Genomic DNA, 17,659 nt, shown 5'->3' with positions numbered 1-17,659 from the left:
TCTGAAAGGCAGAATGACGCATGGGTAAGCTTCTGCACCGTCAGGAAGTCGGTTATGAAGATGAACCATCGCAGGGCCCGTGCTGTGGCGCACAAGGTTAAGCCTCCGCCTGCGGTGTCTTATTGCATTTATAAATCTACATTTAAATATTTACTTCACGAAAAAGACGACGATTAACAAATGCAAGAGGTCTGAACTAATGAGACAAAAACACTTCCACTTTAGGAAAATTAAGCCAGCAGAGAGTTTTGGCATGTGTCCATTTATTGATTGCTGGGAATACAGCCTATTGAGAATACACGGCATGCATCTGGGGGGGAAATTAACCAAATCTGAAGCGAAGTCACTCAACAAGCCTGCTGTGAGTTAATAAGGTAGCACAGAGCGCACACGAGGGCACGGTGGGGAAGACGCGGCCACGCTCGGCTGCGAACTCCTCCGGAACTCACTGAACCCTAACTACTCGGGGATGATCAGGAAGGAGAGGAGAGCACTTGCCTCTGTAGTGACGTGGGAGGCTGTGACTTAAAGCACACCCCCCCCTCCCCCGCAACCAGTTATGCTCTTACTTCATGTTCTTCCAGCAAGTCCATCTTTTACTATTTCTTCCATGTCAATTCACAGGCCTTGGAATTCTAAGCAGCTATATGGACTTAGAAGAGTAATGACTGATGTCAAGACTATCTCCATTTGATTCCAACTTCTAGTGCTTGGTTATACCCTGTTCTGATACTAGATTTTTATGCCCTATTGCCAAATTCTCCCCCCACCAAGATGTTTCTTATAACTCACTGACACCAGAAAATGATAGAAACCAAATTCCAGTTACTGCTAAGAGGATGGAAAGGTTAAGTTACTGGAATGTCTTAAGCCATAATTAAGAACTGTTTAATTATATATCCGGTACATAGAACACAATGACTAGAGCCTGTAATTGGATAAAATGCTGAAACGGATCCATAACTACAGAACTCCATGCCACTCGTTTCTTCCAAACTTTGCAATGAATACTCTTTTTCTTCAAATGACAGCAACGCTGCTTGATGTTCAAGCAATATGGACGACTTTTCATGGTAAGAGGAATCAAAAACAGAGAAAAACAAATAGTTACAGGCCAATGGGACAGAAGAGGGACGATTTGGCTTTCTGTTTTTTCCTTTTGGAAAGAGGCAGTCTGCTCCTTGCACGAACGGAGTTCCTTCGTTTATGCTGCAGGAGGACTCGGTCAGGGCCTGCAGCGCTGCACAAACCGAGGGTACAGGCACACGTCCCGGATGTGGTACCGGTTCAGGATCCAGGTTAAGAACCGCTCCAAGCCCAAGCCATAGCCTCCATGAGGACATGTCCCGTATTTTCTCTATGTCAAAATAAGAAGGGGACAGGGGAGCAATAAAGGCTTAGTGTAAAATTTCATCTAAGTTACAGGAGCTAGCTCACGATGGTTAAGAATCCAACTTTGACTCTGTGTGACTTCAAGAACCAACAGAAAGAAATAATTCAGTATGAAAAGTAAATGGGGGATTAAGTGCCCCGCAGGGAAGAAGTATCTGTTTTCCAGAAGAAAGCGAAACACAGTACCAGATACTGGTAGGCTCTAGCGACATTTTTAAAAATCAAAGCAAGGAGCAAGGGCCCCAGTTAAGGTTTTCACAGGAATTTAACACAGAACTTAGCCAAGACAAAATTGGCAATACACATGTGCCACAACTATAACCACAAAACTGAATATGGTTCAAACACCAAAGTACTACCCCCAACTCCTCCCTTTAAAAACTCTCAATGACACAGAAGTAGTACAATGAATAAATTTTAGAGAATGTTGAAAAACGTTTTTACCTGATCTGTGTACCAGTAGTAGGGAGCGGGGTCAATCCCTTCTCTCTTATAACCTGCCAGCATTTCTTCACTATCCCAGATACGCATCGAGCCTCCCACAATCTCACCAACGTTGGGCATCAACACGTCCACCTTTAAACACAAGTCCAGAGTAAAGTGCACAGTTACCAACAGCAGTGCTCTACAGGGGAAATGAAAATCACAATTAAACTCCTAGAGCGAAACGAAGACTGGGATTAATGCAAAATTCAAACACTAGTCTAATTTAACAAAGCATTCCAACCCCACTCAGGAGAGGAAAAAAACCCACTTCTTGAAATTTACATTTATGGTGAACTATTTGCCAAGAGCCGTATCTTATTCCAAATGATAGCGCCCACCCCTTTAAAGAGTAAAATCGCTAATATTCTACCACCACTGACAGATTCAGTGAGGCGGGAGTCCTCAGGGCATCGCTGCATATAGAAGGACTTGATCTCCACAGGAAATCGACACAGCAGGATGGGTTCATTAATGGTGTCTGTCATCAGCCTCTCAGGAGCTTCTGGGATATCCTGAGGTCAGACAAGACTTCGTTAACATCCACAACTCCAAATCCAACCAGGCAGAAGTAGCCGTTTCACCCCATACCAACATGCCACGACCCGAAACATGAACCCACATTTGCATTAGGAGCCATATCTTCACGAAAGAAATCAAGACATTAAAACACACACACACACACACACACACAGTTATAGTGGCCGGTGCTGTGGTATAGCAGGTGCACTGCCGACATCCCATAGGGACACCAGTTCAAGTCCCAGCTGCTCCACTTCCAATTCACATTCTCTGCTACAGCCTGAGAAAGCAGTAGAAGGTGGCCCAAGTCTTTGGGCCCCTGCACCTGCGTGGGAGACCTGAAAGAAGCTTCAGGCTCCTGGCTTCAGATCAGTACAGCTCCGGCCATTTGGGGAGTGAACCAGCAATGAAAGACCTCTTTCTCTCTGCCTTTCAAAGACATAAATAAACCTTAAAAACAAACAAAAAACCCCACGATTATAAAATGAAGTGTGAGAAGATCTTCTCTTCTCCAGAATAACTCAAGCACCATGCTGTTTGAGGAATGACAAAAGAAAACCCCGACACCTCAGCTGTGAGACCCCAAGCAGCCGTGTCCAGTGGCCCGTTCGATAGAGTCCACTCTCTAGGTCCTAAAGCATAAGGTCACTGTGGAATGCTCCAGAATATCGCTGACCTGCACAGAATATGGTACTGAGCACTAACCTTTAAAGTCTCCTGTTCCCTGCACTTTCTCATACTGAAATGATTACGCCTTCGGTGCTGCTAAGACACAGTTGTAAAACCAGCAACCCATGTCACACTCCTATGTACATCCACCCTGGATTAGTTAGCCAAGGCATGCTGGGTGATGATAAATCAACTTCTTTCTTAAAGACATCTTTCAGTAAACTACAAATAAATTCAAGCTAAAACTGAACTCCTGTCTCAGTAAAACTGATGGCAAGAACTGGACAAGACTCGGTACTGACACAGAGGGGCTGGCACTGTGGCACAGTGGGCAAAGTGGCCACCTACAGCGCTGGCATCCCTTATGGGTGCTGGGTCTAGTCCCGGCTGCTCCACTTCGATCCAGCTCTCTGCTAATGCACCTGGGAAAGCAGTGGAAGATGGCTCCAGTGGTTGAGCCCTTGCACCCATGTGGGAGACCCAGATGAAGCTCCTGGCTTTGGCCTGGCCCAGCTCTAGCCGTTGAGGCCATTTGGGAAATGAACCAGTGGGTGGGAGATCTCTCTCTCTCTGACTCTCCCTCTCTCTCTACTCTGCCTTTCAAATAAATAAATAAATCTTAAAAAAAAAAAAAAAAAAAAAAAAAACTAACACAGAGCTGAGCCATTTGTTTTCAAACTCTGGTCCCAGGAGCCTAGGCTCCCAGAGATATGGAGAGGAAACAGGAATGAGTGGGAGAGCGTGATCTCTTAGCTCATACTGGGATCTCGGCACACACTGGGGCTCAGCCTAAGCTATAATTAGGGGCAGAGGGATCTTTCTGTACACCCCACTGAAGTCTGAAAAACAGGGATCTGCTCTGGGACAAAGGACAAGACACACAGGAAAGCAGGCCCTGAACGTGTCCACAATCTCCACCCCAGTGCACACTGGGAGGGTGGCTTCCAGGCTCAGACAATAAGCTGAGTTTATCAGCGGTACTGGCAGGCATTCCCCAAGGCCTCCGCTCTTGGTTTTGCCTTGAAACCAAGTGTATCGTCTCTGACTCTCCTTCCACACGAGGGAGTTCTAGATCACTGCTGTGAGGGTGGTAGTCACCTGATCCTTTCTCCAGAATAAAGAAACAAATGCAGACACCAGCACTCTGCAAGTAATTCCAAAGGCTTCACCATCTTCTGCAGCACCCCTGCCAGGCTAACGGACCTCGGAAGTCAACGTCAACGAATGAGACGGCCAAGGTGAGAGGGAAGGAAGCGGAAGCTCCCGGTCGTTCACTGAGCACTGGCGGAGAGCCACCCCTCCCAGGCTTATCTACACATGCTAGGTCAAGGAGGCCGCAGGTGCTGGGACTAGCTCGCATCTGAGGATCTGCAGACGACGCCCGCGTTCCTCGCCCTCGAGCCGCAGGCCGCACCGCATCAAGTGCAACGCCACCTTTGAAACACTGATCAGAAGGGAACACGTACTTCTCCAAACTCGTAGAAAGTTCCATCTTCCTTCTTTATATTGTGTTCTTTCAGCCACACGATAGCGTCTGAATAGTTCATCCGCTTGAAAGGGCGTTTCGGGGGCTTAAAGCTCTACAACAGAAAGGAAAAATACAGCATATATAAAGAAACCACTCACACTAACACTTTCATGAGAGAAAAAAGCTATTTACCACTATTATTAAATATCATTTCAGCTAGAAAACCAGATGACTACATTCTTAAGACGGAAAACTTCTTAGGTAAGTTCAAATATTCCAAAATTATTAATAATAATATAAAATCGTAGTCTTCGAAATTTACTTATTTCAATTAAAAAGCTATCAAATCTACAAAAAAAAATGAAGGTGAAGACTTCACTGTCTCCTAGAAATGGATTATCATTTTTAATTTGCAACACACTCCACCTACCGGGTTGAGGTCATACACTATGCTTGCGGCGGGAGACTTCAAGACTCTGTCTACCACATCACAAACCAAGTCCTCCAACCGGTTCAGGAGGTCCTCAAAGGTCAGGAAGGGGCACTCGGCTTCCACGTGAGTGTATCTGAAGAATAGGACACCAGCTCAGAGCTGCTCTTCTCCTTACGTTAAGCTTTTCACAACGTTTTTAACATTGGAAAACTGTCCAGAAAGACAAAATTCCAACCCTGAAATCAATTTCCAACTCTTCCCTTAGTTTTGGACTCCCCTTTAAGTGTGATTTCTTATTTTTTCTTTAACACGTAAATGATTAAAGCAAAGTGAAAAACTTAGGGGTGACGTTAAGAGGCAAAACTTAACATAGTCATAGTCTCCCAATATCTTCAGTGTATCTAATTCTGTGTACAGACATCATTTAACTACATAAAGATTCTTTACAGAAAAGATATTTAAAATAAAGAAATAAATAAGACAGTTTCATACTCAGCCAGATGCCTTCGTGTCCTGGATTGTTCTGCCCTGTATGACTGCGCGATACAAAAAACATCTCCCAGGGCCGGAATGCAGGTCTCCAGGTACAACTGAGAGGACTGGGTCAAAAACGCTTCTTCCCCAAAATAGTCAAGCTTGAAGAGCGTCGCCCCGCCTTCAACCTGCGTCTGCACTAACGTTGGAGGGGTCACCTGTTCACATGGAGGAGGAGGAGTAAATTGCTGCTATTCAAGTTCCAAAACAGCAAACAAGGCAGAGTTTGCAAAGGATGGCGAGCACGCACTTACCTCATAATACCCCCTATCGAAGAAGTGGTCCCTGAAGCACCTGGTGACCACTGAACGAGCTTTCAGGATTTTGGACATGTTTTCTCCCCGGATCATCATGTGTCTGTTGTTCAGCTGCACGTCGACGTCAGACTCTTCATTGATCAAGTTGTCAGCTCCTCCCGCAGGGGCCAGCCCGATCAGTTCCCAGAAGTCACAGCTCAGTTCATGGCCCCCTGGAGCCTAAATTTTTCAGGTGGGTTGGGGAGAAAGATTGGGAGAGAAAAGGAAAAAAACCTTGAACACTACTGAAGATTTTGAGTCAAAATGTTTGGTAAAAATTTATTTCGAGAATCTCATCACTATTAGTACTGCCCTACTAAAAACAGAGACCCAACAATTCAATATAACATTGATGTCTTTACATTTTTACCCAACAATGTTATGTTGCTATTTTTACCCAAAAACTCAGTGTTGTATTGATATTTTTACATTTTTCTTTCAAACACACATATATTTTTAATATAGAAAATAAAATCAACTGTTAATCCCACAAATGGAGTTAACTACTAACTACTTAACATTGTCACATATTATTTCCAGCTTTTGCCCAATAATTTAACATATTTACCTACACTAAAAAACTTAATTTAGAAAAGTTTTACTGAAAACTATTTATCTTTGGGAGATACATACACATATATGTATGGAGTAAATATTCACAAGCTACCATAATAATCCTTGAAAGTAACTTATTTTAAAAGCAACATATCATGGAATATATAATTATCCTTGTGCCAAACACTAGATACCAAGTAATATGATGACAATTCCTCCATTTTGCAATCATATTACATCAAAGCCAAACTCAGTGAACTTGACTGAGACATTCATTTTTAATACAGCTTTTATTCCCTTTCAGGAAGATTTCAAGTCGATTACCACTCTAATTTCCTCCCTCTTGTGGCTATGTGGTACATTTCTTTGTTTGCTTTCTTAGTAATTATAATCACAGCAGTTATCTGAACTACAATTATGAACGATTAACTGCAACTGGTAGGTTACATGCCTGCTGGCTAAAGCATAAACAGCTCCAGGGGCAGGTGTTGTGGCACAGAGGGTAAAGCCAGCGACTAAAACATTGGAATCCTGTATGGGCGCCAGCTCATGTACCAGCTGCTCCACTTCCAATCCAGCTCCCTGCTAATGCACATGGCAAAGCAGCAAAGATGGCCTAAGTGCTTGAGCCCCTGCACCTGTCTGGGAGACTCGGGTGGAGTTTCTGGCTCCTGGCTTCAGGCTGGCCCAGCCCTGGCCCAGTTCTGGCCATCTGGGGAGTGAACCAGAGGTGGAAGGTATCTCTGTCTCTCCCTCTCTCTCTGTAACTCTGCCTTTCAAATAAATACATGTTTTGGTTTGTTTTTTTAAAAATGTATCTTATGGTGACCACACTGAGGCAAAGATGGCTAAGTGGTCACCTAAAGTGCCAGCATCCCATACGTGTTCCAGTTCAAGCTCCGGCTACTCCGCTTCCAATCCAGCTCCCTGCTGATGTGCCTGGGAAAGCAGAGGAAGATGGCCCAAGTGCTTGGGCCCCTGCATCCATGTGGGGGACCCCAAGGAAGCTCCTGGTTTTGGACTGGCCCAGCTCTAGCCATCATGGCCACTTGGGGTATAAACCAATGGATGGAAGATCTCTCTCTCTCTCTGCCTCTACCATTCCCTCTGTTACTCTGCCTTTCAAGTAAAATAAATATATATTTTAAAAAATTACTATTTATTTGACAGAGTGACAGAGAGCTGCTGGTTCACTCTCCACATGCCCACAACAGCTGGGTCTGGCTCAGGCCAAGACCAGGAGGCAGGAACTCCATCAGGATCTCCCACGTGGGTGGCAGGGACTCGGGCCATCATCTGCTGCCTCCAGGCACACTAGCAGGAAGCTGGATAGGAAGTAGAGGCAGGACTCCCTCCCAGGCACCCCAAAGTGGGCTGCTGGCGTGTCAGGGGTGGCCTGACCTGCTGCGCCACAATCCCTGCCCCATTTAATTATGTTTAAAAGAGACCCTCAAATCCCATTCAGAAAGCTGAGGTTGAGATTACTGTGCTGAAATTGGTGGTGGCTTTTATTCCCACCTTGCTGAAAAGTGATTCACAGACTCAAAGCAAAGTAGCTGTAGTAGAGCCCATGAGGACTATTCAGGAATTCTGTAAAATCAATTCCTTGAGTTCTTTTTATGAGTGTGCTATGGTTTGAATGTCTGTTCCCTCCAAAATGCATGCTGGGAGGTGCAGCCTCATGGGAAGTGTCTAGGTCATCTGCCCCCATGACTGGATTAATGCCACTGTCTCAGGAGTGTGAGCATGGAGCCTTCAGGATCTGTCACTGTCTGCCTCTCACCATGTCATGCCTCCCACCTTGGCAGGAGCAAACAAGGCCCTCGTCAGACATGGCTCTTGATTTTGGACTTCTCGGTTTCAAGAAATTAACTTTTTTTTCTTTATACATTACCCAATCCATGGTATTCTGTTATAGCCCCAGAAAAGGAACACAGACAAGTTGTAGAGTGTTATGTATTTCACTAGAGAAGTTAAAGGCAAACTAAATCTAGCAAGTGGTTCATTCCCAAACACCCAAAGTATAAAAGCAGACACAGGAAAATAAGCAAATAAAGAAATGCCCTTGTCAAAAAAAAAAAAAAAAAAAAAAAAAGCCAGCGCCACAGCTCACTAGGCTAATCCTCTGCCTGCGGTGCCGGTACCCCAGGTTCTAGTCCCGGTTGCTCCTCTTCCAGTCCAGCTCTCTGCTGTGGCCCGGGAAAGCAGTGGAGGATGGCCCAAGTGCTTGGGCCCTGCACCCCATGGGAGACCAGGAGAAGCACCTGGCTCCTGGCTTCAAATCGGCACAATGCGCCGGCTGTGGCGGCCATTTGGGGGGGGGGGGGGATGAACCAACGGAAGGAAGACCTTTCTCTCTCTCTCTCACTGTCTAATTCTGCCTGTCAAAAAAGAAAGAAAGAAAGGAAGAAAGGAAGAAAGGAAGAAAGAAAGAAAGACCCATTCTTCACTGGCCAGCAAGGAACCCAGTCCACTCACCTGCTTGCCTTTGGGTGTCAGATTTAGCATCCCATACACCACAACACTGCTCTCGGTGGACAAGACCACTCCGTTGTAACACTGACACTATGAAAAGATCACAATTCAAATTCAGCTATTCACATTGACGTTAAATGATTCTTACACACAAAAATCTAAGGGCATTTCCACAAATAAGTTACCTGGTCATACTAGCTAAAGAAAAACCAAGTCTGCTGTTGATGTTTAATGTTAAGAATCGTCCCTGTGAGTGATATATTTCTCCACAGCAGATATATAAACATTTACACACTTTATATACATATGCATGCATAAATGATGAGAGCCCATGTCACCTAAAAATACGGACAGTTCAATTTTTTTTAATACAGATCCTTTCTACACTACAGTGTTCAATACGCACAGAAGTTATCAGAAGAAAAGTGCTGGGGGAACTCGACAATGGAGGGATAAGGCTGTCAACACTGGGCCCCGCTAATCCTACAGTAAGACAACCACATGGCTCTGGATGTGATGCAGTCAGAAGAACACAGCTTTGCCTATGAAGCTGTTGCTTTCAAAACCCAAAAAAGGGGCCAGCACTGTGGTATGGCAGGTAGAGAGACCCGGCTGCTCCACTTCCGATCCAGCTCTCTGCTATGGCCTGGGAAAGCAGTAGAAGATGGCCTAAATCCCAGCTCTCTGCTGTGGCCCGGGAGTGCAGTGGAGGATGGCCCAAGTCCTTGGGCCCTGCACCCCATGGGAGACCAGAATAAGCACCTGGCTCCTGTCTTCGGATCAGCGCGGTGGGCCGGCCGCAGCGTGCCGGCCACGGCGGCCATTGGAGGGTGAACCACAGGCAAAAAGGAAGTCCTTTATCTCTGTCTCTCTCTCTCTCACTATCCACTCTGCCTGTCCAAAAAAAAAAAAAAAAAAAAGGAAGATGGCCTAAATCCTTGGGCCTCTGCACCCGCTATGGGGGACCCTGAGGAAGCTCTTGGCTCCTGGCTTCGGATCCACACAGCTCTGGCTGTTGCAGCCATTTGGGGAATGAACCAGAGGATGGAAGACCTCTCTCTCTGCCTCTCCTTCTCTCTCCGCTTAACTCTTGACTTTAAATAAATCCTTAAAAAGATTTTAAAAACCCCAAACCAGATCTAATCCCAGTTCAAAAGAAAATACAGAAAAGAACATGTTAAATGACACCACAAGCATGCAATCAATCAAATCCAGAATGGCCATTTTTTTTCCCCCAACAAATGAACACCAAGGGTAAGGGAGGAAGAAGCAATGTAACAGATAAAAAACTTGAGAGCAATGGCAACTAAGGTAGCAGGATTTTATCTGGCTCCTCATTCAAACCAATCCGCTGTAAAAAGGCACTGAGAATTAACCGGGGGAATCTGACTGGCTATTGGACAACACTTAGGTGTTGGGCTAATCTGGGGTGGGAGTGATGATGGTAGTTCACCATCCCAGACGTGCATATGCAAGTATAAGAATACAGTAATGTAAGGAGGGGAGCAGAGGGAGGGACCAGTACACCAGGACTACTAAGCTGTATGCTGGTGCTGATTACTGAAGCCTGGTGATGGGCACATGAGGATTCCATTATGCTCTATTTTTTATGTGTTGGAAAATTTTCCACAATAAAAGTTTCTCCTCCCAGCTTTATTATTGTATAATTCACAATTAAAAATTACACATACCTACAATGCATGACATTTTCATAATAAAGGTTTAAAAAGTTTATATAGAGCTTAAAATTCTCAAAACTAACAATAAGAGAACCTAGTGAAAAACTTTCAGTTGTAAGTGAAACAAAATACTTACCAACTCATCCGACAAGACACACTGAAGATAACCTGTACCATCCCGTAACACCAGAAACATTAGATTCTTTCCTAAAAATGGGAACAGAAATTTCGCCAGAGTGTTCAAGGGACTTACAGAGTACTTTTCATGATTTAATTGTAGACAGAGGAAACTCCAAGGTTAAACGTTAAACATTCAAAACTCCCACGTGACCCTCTTCCTTCCAATGGCCTTATTAACCTTTCAATAGTTGTGTTCTCATTTAAGGACAAATTTAGTATATATATATATATCACTGTATCCTTTAAAAAGCCAGCATACGCATACACACACACACACACACACACACACACTACCCTTAAGTGATTTTTTAAAATGTTTTCTTCATCTAACACCAGGAATATTTAAAATTAAAAGAAAAGCTATACCATTCACCTTGCCTCCGCAGCCGATGGACCCAACCAAACACCTTCACTCTTTGACCTCTATAGCCTTCTAATGCATCAATCTTCACCTGTCAAAATAAGTAATATTTGACCAATTAATTATGTCCTATATCATTCACCAGCATTTTCACAAACACTAGGTAGACTGCAGTAAAGTGTTAAAAATTACAAAGGATGCAAAATTAGAAGCAATCACTCTACTGTGGGTCGGAATCAAATACATTTCACCATATTCGAACGGTTTAACAAAATCCAAGTCAGGGCCTGCGCTGAGGCATGGTGGGTAAAGCTACGGTCTGTAGTGCTGGCATCGCATGTGGGCGCCACTGAGTCACAGCTGCTCCACTTCTGATCCAGCTCTCTGCTGTGGCCTGGGAAAGCAGTGGAAGACGGTCCAAATCCTTGGGCCCCTGCACCAGCGTGAGAAACCTGAAGAGCTCCAGGCCCCTGGCTTCAAACAGACCCAGCTCCAGCCAGCACGGCCATTTAGGAAGTGAACCAGTGGATAGAAGACATCTCTCTCTCTTTCAAAAAAATTAAAACAAACAAACAAACAAAAAAACAAATACAAGTCTTCTTTTCTTAGAGCAAAACTGGCAATGAGAAAAACCCAGAAGAATCTCATATACCACTATATAAAATCAATTTATAAATGAATTCAATGGGTCACTAGTAGGGCACCTGCTTCCCCCAGAAGTGACAATCCAAGTCTACACCGAGCCTCTGATGACCCACAGTTCCTCCATACACTCTAGGACTTGGACAGGAACAAAGATCAGCGCTTCGTCTGGGGAGCGAATGGGAAAGGTGCTTAGAGACAGCGATGGTTAGGGCACTCAAAAACCCGGTTCCCTCACTAGGCAAGTGGGAAAGAATGACAACTCATCAGATGACATCCATTCACAACACGGCAATCTGTCTGGGTTCCAGAAAGAATAGGAGGAGGAAAAGGAAAGCCAATTTCAGAAGTTCTAAGTGCTTTTCATCTATTTAAACACTGGTGAAAATCACAGATCTCCCCCCCTTTACTGTACGGGAAGGAAATGGATCCGAGAGAGGAGAAAACTCCCTGAGCACCCACAAGCACCGCCAGGCCTGGCCCCCAGGCTTGGTAAAGCCTCATTCCTATCCCTTCTGCAAGGAAAGCAAAGGCAGCCAATGTAAAGGAACAAACCACGGGGCACGGCCTCCATACTCAGAAAAAAAGACTGACGGAGCCAAGCCCAGGACACGAGAGACGATTTCCGCACGTACACATGTCGGCTCTGGAAGACTTGGATCGTTCTTAATGGTAATCTTCTTTGCTTCTTCTAGGTTCTTTTCTCTTCTCAGATTGTCTTCTGCCTAGTTTTCAGGATACAGCAATGCATTAGCACGGTGTCCAGTGTTCCACCTCCAAAACGGTTCGCAGGGGCACATTCACAGCTCACCTCTTTCTTTTCCCGGGATTCACTCTTCATTTGTTCTCGATGCCACATTTTCTTAATGTTCTTCATCTGTGTTTTGGAGATAACATCCCACCTCTAGAGAGACAGAGACATCAAACTTTTTCAAGATCTCTATGCCTTGATGAAAATTTGTTAACAAAATAAAATTCAGTCAAATTTCTGGTTCACCCTACCTCATTTTCTTTCTGCGAATCCACATAAATGGTAGGAAAAGGTTCTTTCCCTACTGTCAGCAAAGCCTTGGGTAGGGGGGAGGGAGAGAGAAAAGAGAAATTTAACTTTGCACAATACTTAAAAATGAAAAATCAATTATGAGGCACCTTCAACAATCTAGAACACAGTCAAGAGCCAAGAAGAAAACAATAGAGGCCCTAACAGCCAAAGTCAATGTTGAAAGAGTGGCTGAACCTACCAAGAAACGCTTTGCTCTGTCAAGAGTGCGTGGGGAACCTTTTTTCCACCAAGGGCCATTTCAATATTTATAATAACATTCACGGGCCATACAAAACCACCAACTTAAAAGTTGGCCTGCTACAGATTTATTGAATCTGGAGTCCCGCCTGCAGGTTGCCTCAACAGGAACACACAAATCAGTTTCCAGGGCCTCGTGGGCCGAACGTTTCCCACCCCTGCTAGAACCCTTCCAGTGTTTCCAGCAAGTTCCAACCCACAGCATACCCACACTGACAACAGAAGAGACGGCTAACGGCAAATGCTCACTGTCCGGAGACAACACCTAAATCAGGGAAGTGTCTAAAATACTTGTGATCCTCTTTCAACAAAATAGTGGTCAAGTGCATAAAAGCCTAGGCTTCATTTAACTTGTAAAATTCTCACATGCAAATATTTCTTTTCACCAATTCTGGGACACTTCCAGCATTATTTCTATATCATATCATTTCTTAATTTAAAGCTTGTGTTCCTTTTTTACAAAGTTAGTTGAGAGTGCATAAAAGATGAGTGTTTCATTAATTGCCTCCAATATTCTTGCAAAATTTCCATGAAATTATTAATTCAAACAAGAAATGCAAATGAATTATTATCCTGGCCCCAGGATCCAAAACCTAAAAAAAGGGACCTTTTCAAAAGGGCCATTAGTCCTAAGTCTATGAGTGCTACAGAGGAGGGAGACTGGCTCGTCTGCAAACACCTAAGCGAATTCACTGTTTCAACAATTCAACAGCACAAAGCGTCACGCACTGCCTAACAACATGTTGGCCACCAGAGGACAATGTGTACAACAGCAGTCCCCTAAGATTATACTGCCTAGTGACGCGTAGCTGTCTTCATTGGTGAGTGCACAACCACGTTCACACAGTAACAAGATCGTCAATGACACACTTTTCAGATCACAACCCTACTGTTAAGTGACGCATGCCTGTATTTGTATTTGCATTCAAAATTCATTTACTATGCAACAGCCTGTACTGATCCCTCCTTTTCTATTGCTGGAACTGAAAGAACCAAACTGTCACTGCCCAAATCAGAATGACATACTTCCACCCACAACCACATTCACCTGGGCCCAACACCACAGAAATGAAAGAGAGTTCCTTTTTAAGAATCAGAAAGCAAGGCCAGGGAGCAATGCAGCGGAAGTGCCTTTCCTTCAGGTCTTTTTGGTCTTGGGTGTAGGAGATGACAAAGGGAATGTCCTTGTTTGGAAAGTGACGCAATAAGACGCACACATTACACAGCCACTGGGGCTTTAAGGCCTACCACCTTCAGCAGTCGGCCTGCGGCAAATGGGGCTCCCCTGCCAAGTGCATGCAAAGCATGACGGGGTGCCACGGCTAAGAGACTGAAGACTACCAGGACTGCTCGGTGAGGCACCTGGACGCCGCACGCTGCAGACTCAGGCACAGATTCCACGAAGGAACAGCACCTGACCCAGGATGACAGCTCTTGTGGCACCCAGTTCACACATCCTGAGAATTTCAACAATAAATCACACAATGTATGTTCTGGTTTTAAAATACTAAAAAAGAAAGCAAGGCCCAGGGCCAAAGCTGTGGCAAAATGGGTAAAACCACCACCTGCAGCACTGGCATCCCATATGGGCACCTGTTTGAGTCCCTGACTGCTCCACTGTCCAACCAGCTCCCCACCAATGCGCCTGAGAAAGCAGCGGAAGACAGCCCAAGTCCCTGGGCCCCTGCCACCCACACTGGAGACATCCTGTGTGAAGCTCCTGGCTCCTGGCTCCAGCCTGGCCCCGCCCCAGTCCTTGTGACCATTTGGGGAGCAAACCAGTGATTGGAAGATCTCTCCATCTCTCCTCTAACTCTGCCTTTCAAATAAATAATTCTTTTTATTCATATGGTATGACCCAATAGAGGAGTGAGTGTGCCAGGTTAGAAAGACTGACAAGAGCTAAATTAATGTCACAACAGGTGGGCAGGCCAGGCCTGGATGTGTAGAAACAGCAGTGTCAGTGCCCTGCTTTCCCTAGAATTGTCCAAGGAGAGAACTTCCAATCATCTTCCCATGTGGCCGCTGTAGCCATTCTGGTTTAATTGGCGAGTCCACGGCTACTTAAGGATGCCTGGGCCACACCTTAACCTGACGCAGTTAGCCATGCAGCACCTCTACGGTGAGGCCCTGTGCTCGAAGAACCAACCCCTTTGCAACTCTACTTGGCTTTCCACACCAGTGTGCTTCCCGGCATTGTGCTGAACTCACGTGCGAACTCCAGGCCCTGAGAAACGCGGCCTACTCATCAGCTGCACGCTCCGGGGTCACGTGCCTGCTCGGGCCCACAGGCACGCTTCGGTGTGCCGATACTCATCAGACCCCTGAGGCTCCAGGCTCAGGACCACACTGTGGGCTGCGGTCAAGTCACCAGTAGGCCTGGTAGGAGTCACCGGGCCATCAGCTCCGTGCGACTGAAAAGGTGATTTGTGTTCTTACAGAAACTGAAAAACTGGCAAATTGATGTACCAGAGCAAGACATCCCAAGATTCCGCACCTCGTTTAAATGTTCACACAGAGCAGACTTTGGTCAGCTCATGGCAACCTTAAGGCTACAAATCTGCATTCGTTCCTAACTTCCCCTTTTCCGAAAAGTGCTCTTCAAAGCCTTGTGCTTGAAATAAAATTCTGACCGGCTACAGAGGACTGACGCGAGCCATTAGTAAGCAGAGGGTCTGTTTGCTCAGAAGAGACACTACCTTTAGGCCTGTTTTAAACGGTTTCTCCTTGGTTCCATCTCCTGTGGCATCGTTGCCCTCTCGGTCGGAGACATACAGCTCTGCTGTTTCACAAAACGAGAATAAGTTACTCGTCAGTCACCTTATATACAACTACTTGGCCCATTTTTTAACCTTGGTAAACAGAACGTGCATTAAAAAAAAAAAATCACCAGAGTTCAAAACAAACCGGCATCACCCCCGTGTTCCCACTGCCCTATTCCAGGGACACTCCTCTCCTAAAGACACACTGGCTATAGACTAAGCTTTCCAAAAAGAACTTGGACGATTTTTAATGGGTGCTACTGTTTCCATCTACTTGATTAGGTACAACGAGGGCTTGCAAGGCAGCCCGACCTAGATGGGAATATTGAGTGTTGTACCTTAAAAGCCAGGGTGACCCTGCTGGAGGGCGTGGGGGGGGTGTTTCTCCATCTACAGACTAAAGAAAATCACCACCATCTGTAGGCTGAAATAAATACACAGCGCAGGCCGGGGCACAGGTGGCAAATTTAAAAAAAAAAAAAAAAAAAAGCCAGTCGCCCCTGGTCTTTAAAGCCAACGGGACATCTGAGTTTCACACATTGCAGAGGGCTGCACACAACCGTAATCCCCAACCGTGACATCCACGCAAGCCTCTTCCGGCTCTGCTTTTGCCCACTGCCCCGTATGGTCTCCCTGGAAATCTCTACACAAAGCGAGGCTCTGCGGAAGCGCGTTAAAACGCTGGAGTCGCTCGCCGGACGATCCCCGTGAAGACCTGCGTGTCGGGGGGCTAAGTCTGACCCGTCCCAGCGCCTGCATCACGGCGGCGACCCGGCATTTCTTGCCTAGGGAGGGGCCCAAGGCGGCCGCCATCGCAGCCCCGGGCTCCCAGGGCCCGAGCAGCGCCCGAGCAGCGCCCGGCCTGGCCCACCAGGTCGCGGGAGAGGCCAGGCCCCTGGCTGCCTCCCTCCTGGCCTTAGTCCCGCACATCCGTGTCCGAGGCGCGCCCTCCCTGCTCCGGGCTCGCAGGGAAGCGCCAGGACTCGGCTGCAGAGAGCGCCGCGCCGCCCGCAGAGCATCACTCACCTAGCACCATCCCTGCGGTCGCCCTGGTCACCTCCAAGGACATCGGCCTCGACGCTACCGCCGCCTAATCACCCCAACGTGCTCCGGAGGCTCCCCGACTGGAGCGTTGCATCATACAGCGTAGTGCCGAGGTCGCACGCGTGAGTCAGCCCAGCGTCGCGGCGCCATTGGTTACCGGAGATGGGCGGGTGGCGCTGAGGACGCCATGTTTTGTCAGGGCAGAGGCAACTTCCGGTCAAGAGGTGAAATGCCCCTCCCCGAACGTTTGCGAGTTCTGAGGACGCCATCCAGCCAGGACACTTACGTCCCCAAACCGTCGCGTTCGGTACCCAAGCCTCAGACTTTTTCCTGGAAATCCAGTTCCGCCCCTAGCAATAGGTGCGCCTGAGCCCCTGGGAAACCAGCCCAGGGGTGTCGTTCTAGGCACCCAGTTGCTGGAATACTGGTTGAATTAATGGCAGCAGCAAATGTATTGAGCACCCACCCCCACCCCCGAGAAGGGGCGAGAGATGGTGGAGAGGTGGCTTAACCCACTGCGCTGCAAGGCCAGCCCCAGGTATGGAGTTGTTTTTTAGAGTTTCTTTCATATCAAAAAAAACTATCCTTTGCCTTAAGGACAAACTCTGGGATTCCACTAAGTGGGGAACACCCTTTTGTTTAGTGCCTATTAGGGAAACTGAAGCTCGGGGCAGGCGATTTATCTCAAGACACACAGAAGGGAGATTCAGAATCCCACACCACGTCTTTGTTCCGAAGCCCTAGTCCTGTCCACTACATGGTTATGGCCTTCCTAACAGCAACTTCAAAAGCAGGAAAATTCTCTCATATGGGCGCAATTCCGGTCCCGGCTGTTCCACTTCTGATCCAGCTCGCGGCTAATGC

At 46.4% G+C, this 17,659-nt stretch overlaps 1 protein-coding gene across 2 annotated transcripts; it reads right to left on the bottom strand.

Moving 5' to 3' along the window:
* Positions 1-246: 246 nt before the first annotated feature.
* On the bottom strand, positions 247-16,997 carry NARS1 (asparaginyl-tRNA synthetase 1). Of its 2 annotated transcripts, none has more exons than XM_051851183.2 (15): positions 16,778-16,997; positions 15,689-15,771; positions 12,692-12,757; positions 12,501-12,593; positions 12,325-12,414; positions 11,060-11,138; positions 10,643-10,713; positions 8,831-8,917; positions 5,756-5,977; positions 5,460-5,659; positions 4,965-5,100; positions 4,533-4,646; positions 2,259-2,390; positions 1,837-1,968; positions 247-1,357 (listed from the first exon to the last, which is right to left on the bottom strand). In XM_051851183.2, exons 1-15 carry the CDS (start codon positions 16,818-16,820, stop codon positions 1,226-1,228), a joined length of 1,680 nt encoding a protein of 559 aa, XP_051707143.2. In that variant the 5' UTR covers positions 16,821-16,997; the 3' UTR covers positions 247-1,225. The 2 variants fall into 2 exon arrangements, with proteins under 2 accessions (XP_051707143.2, XP_051707144.2); XM_051851184.2 differs by having other exon boundaries at positions 15,689-15,768.
* Between the last annotated feature and the right edge of the window lie 662 nt (positions 16,998-17,659).

The sequence above is a fragment of the Oryctolagus cuniculus genome, chromosome 10 (assembly GCF_964237555.1).
Source record: "Oryctolagus cuniculus chromosome 10, mOryCun1.1, whole genome shotgun sequence".
Lineage (NCBI taxonomy): Eukaryota > Metazoa > Chordata > Mammalia > Lagomorpha > Leporidae > Oryctolagus > Oryctolagus cuniculus.
The sequence above is the reverse complement of the archived record's forward strand: the minus strand, read 5'-3'. Positions and strand labels throughout refer to the sequence as shown.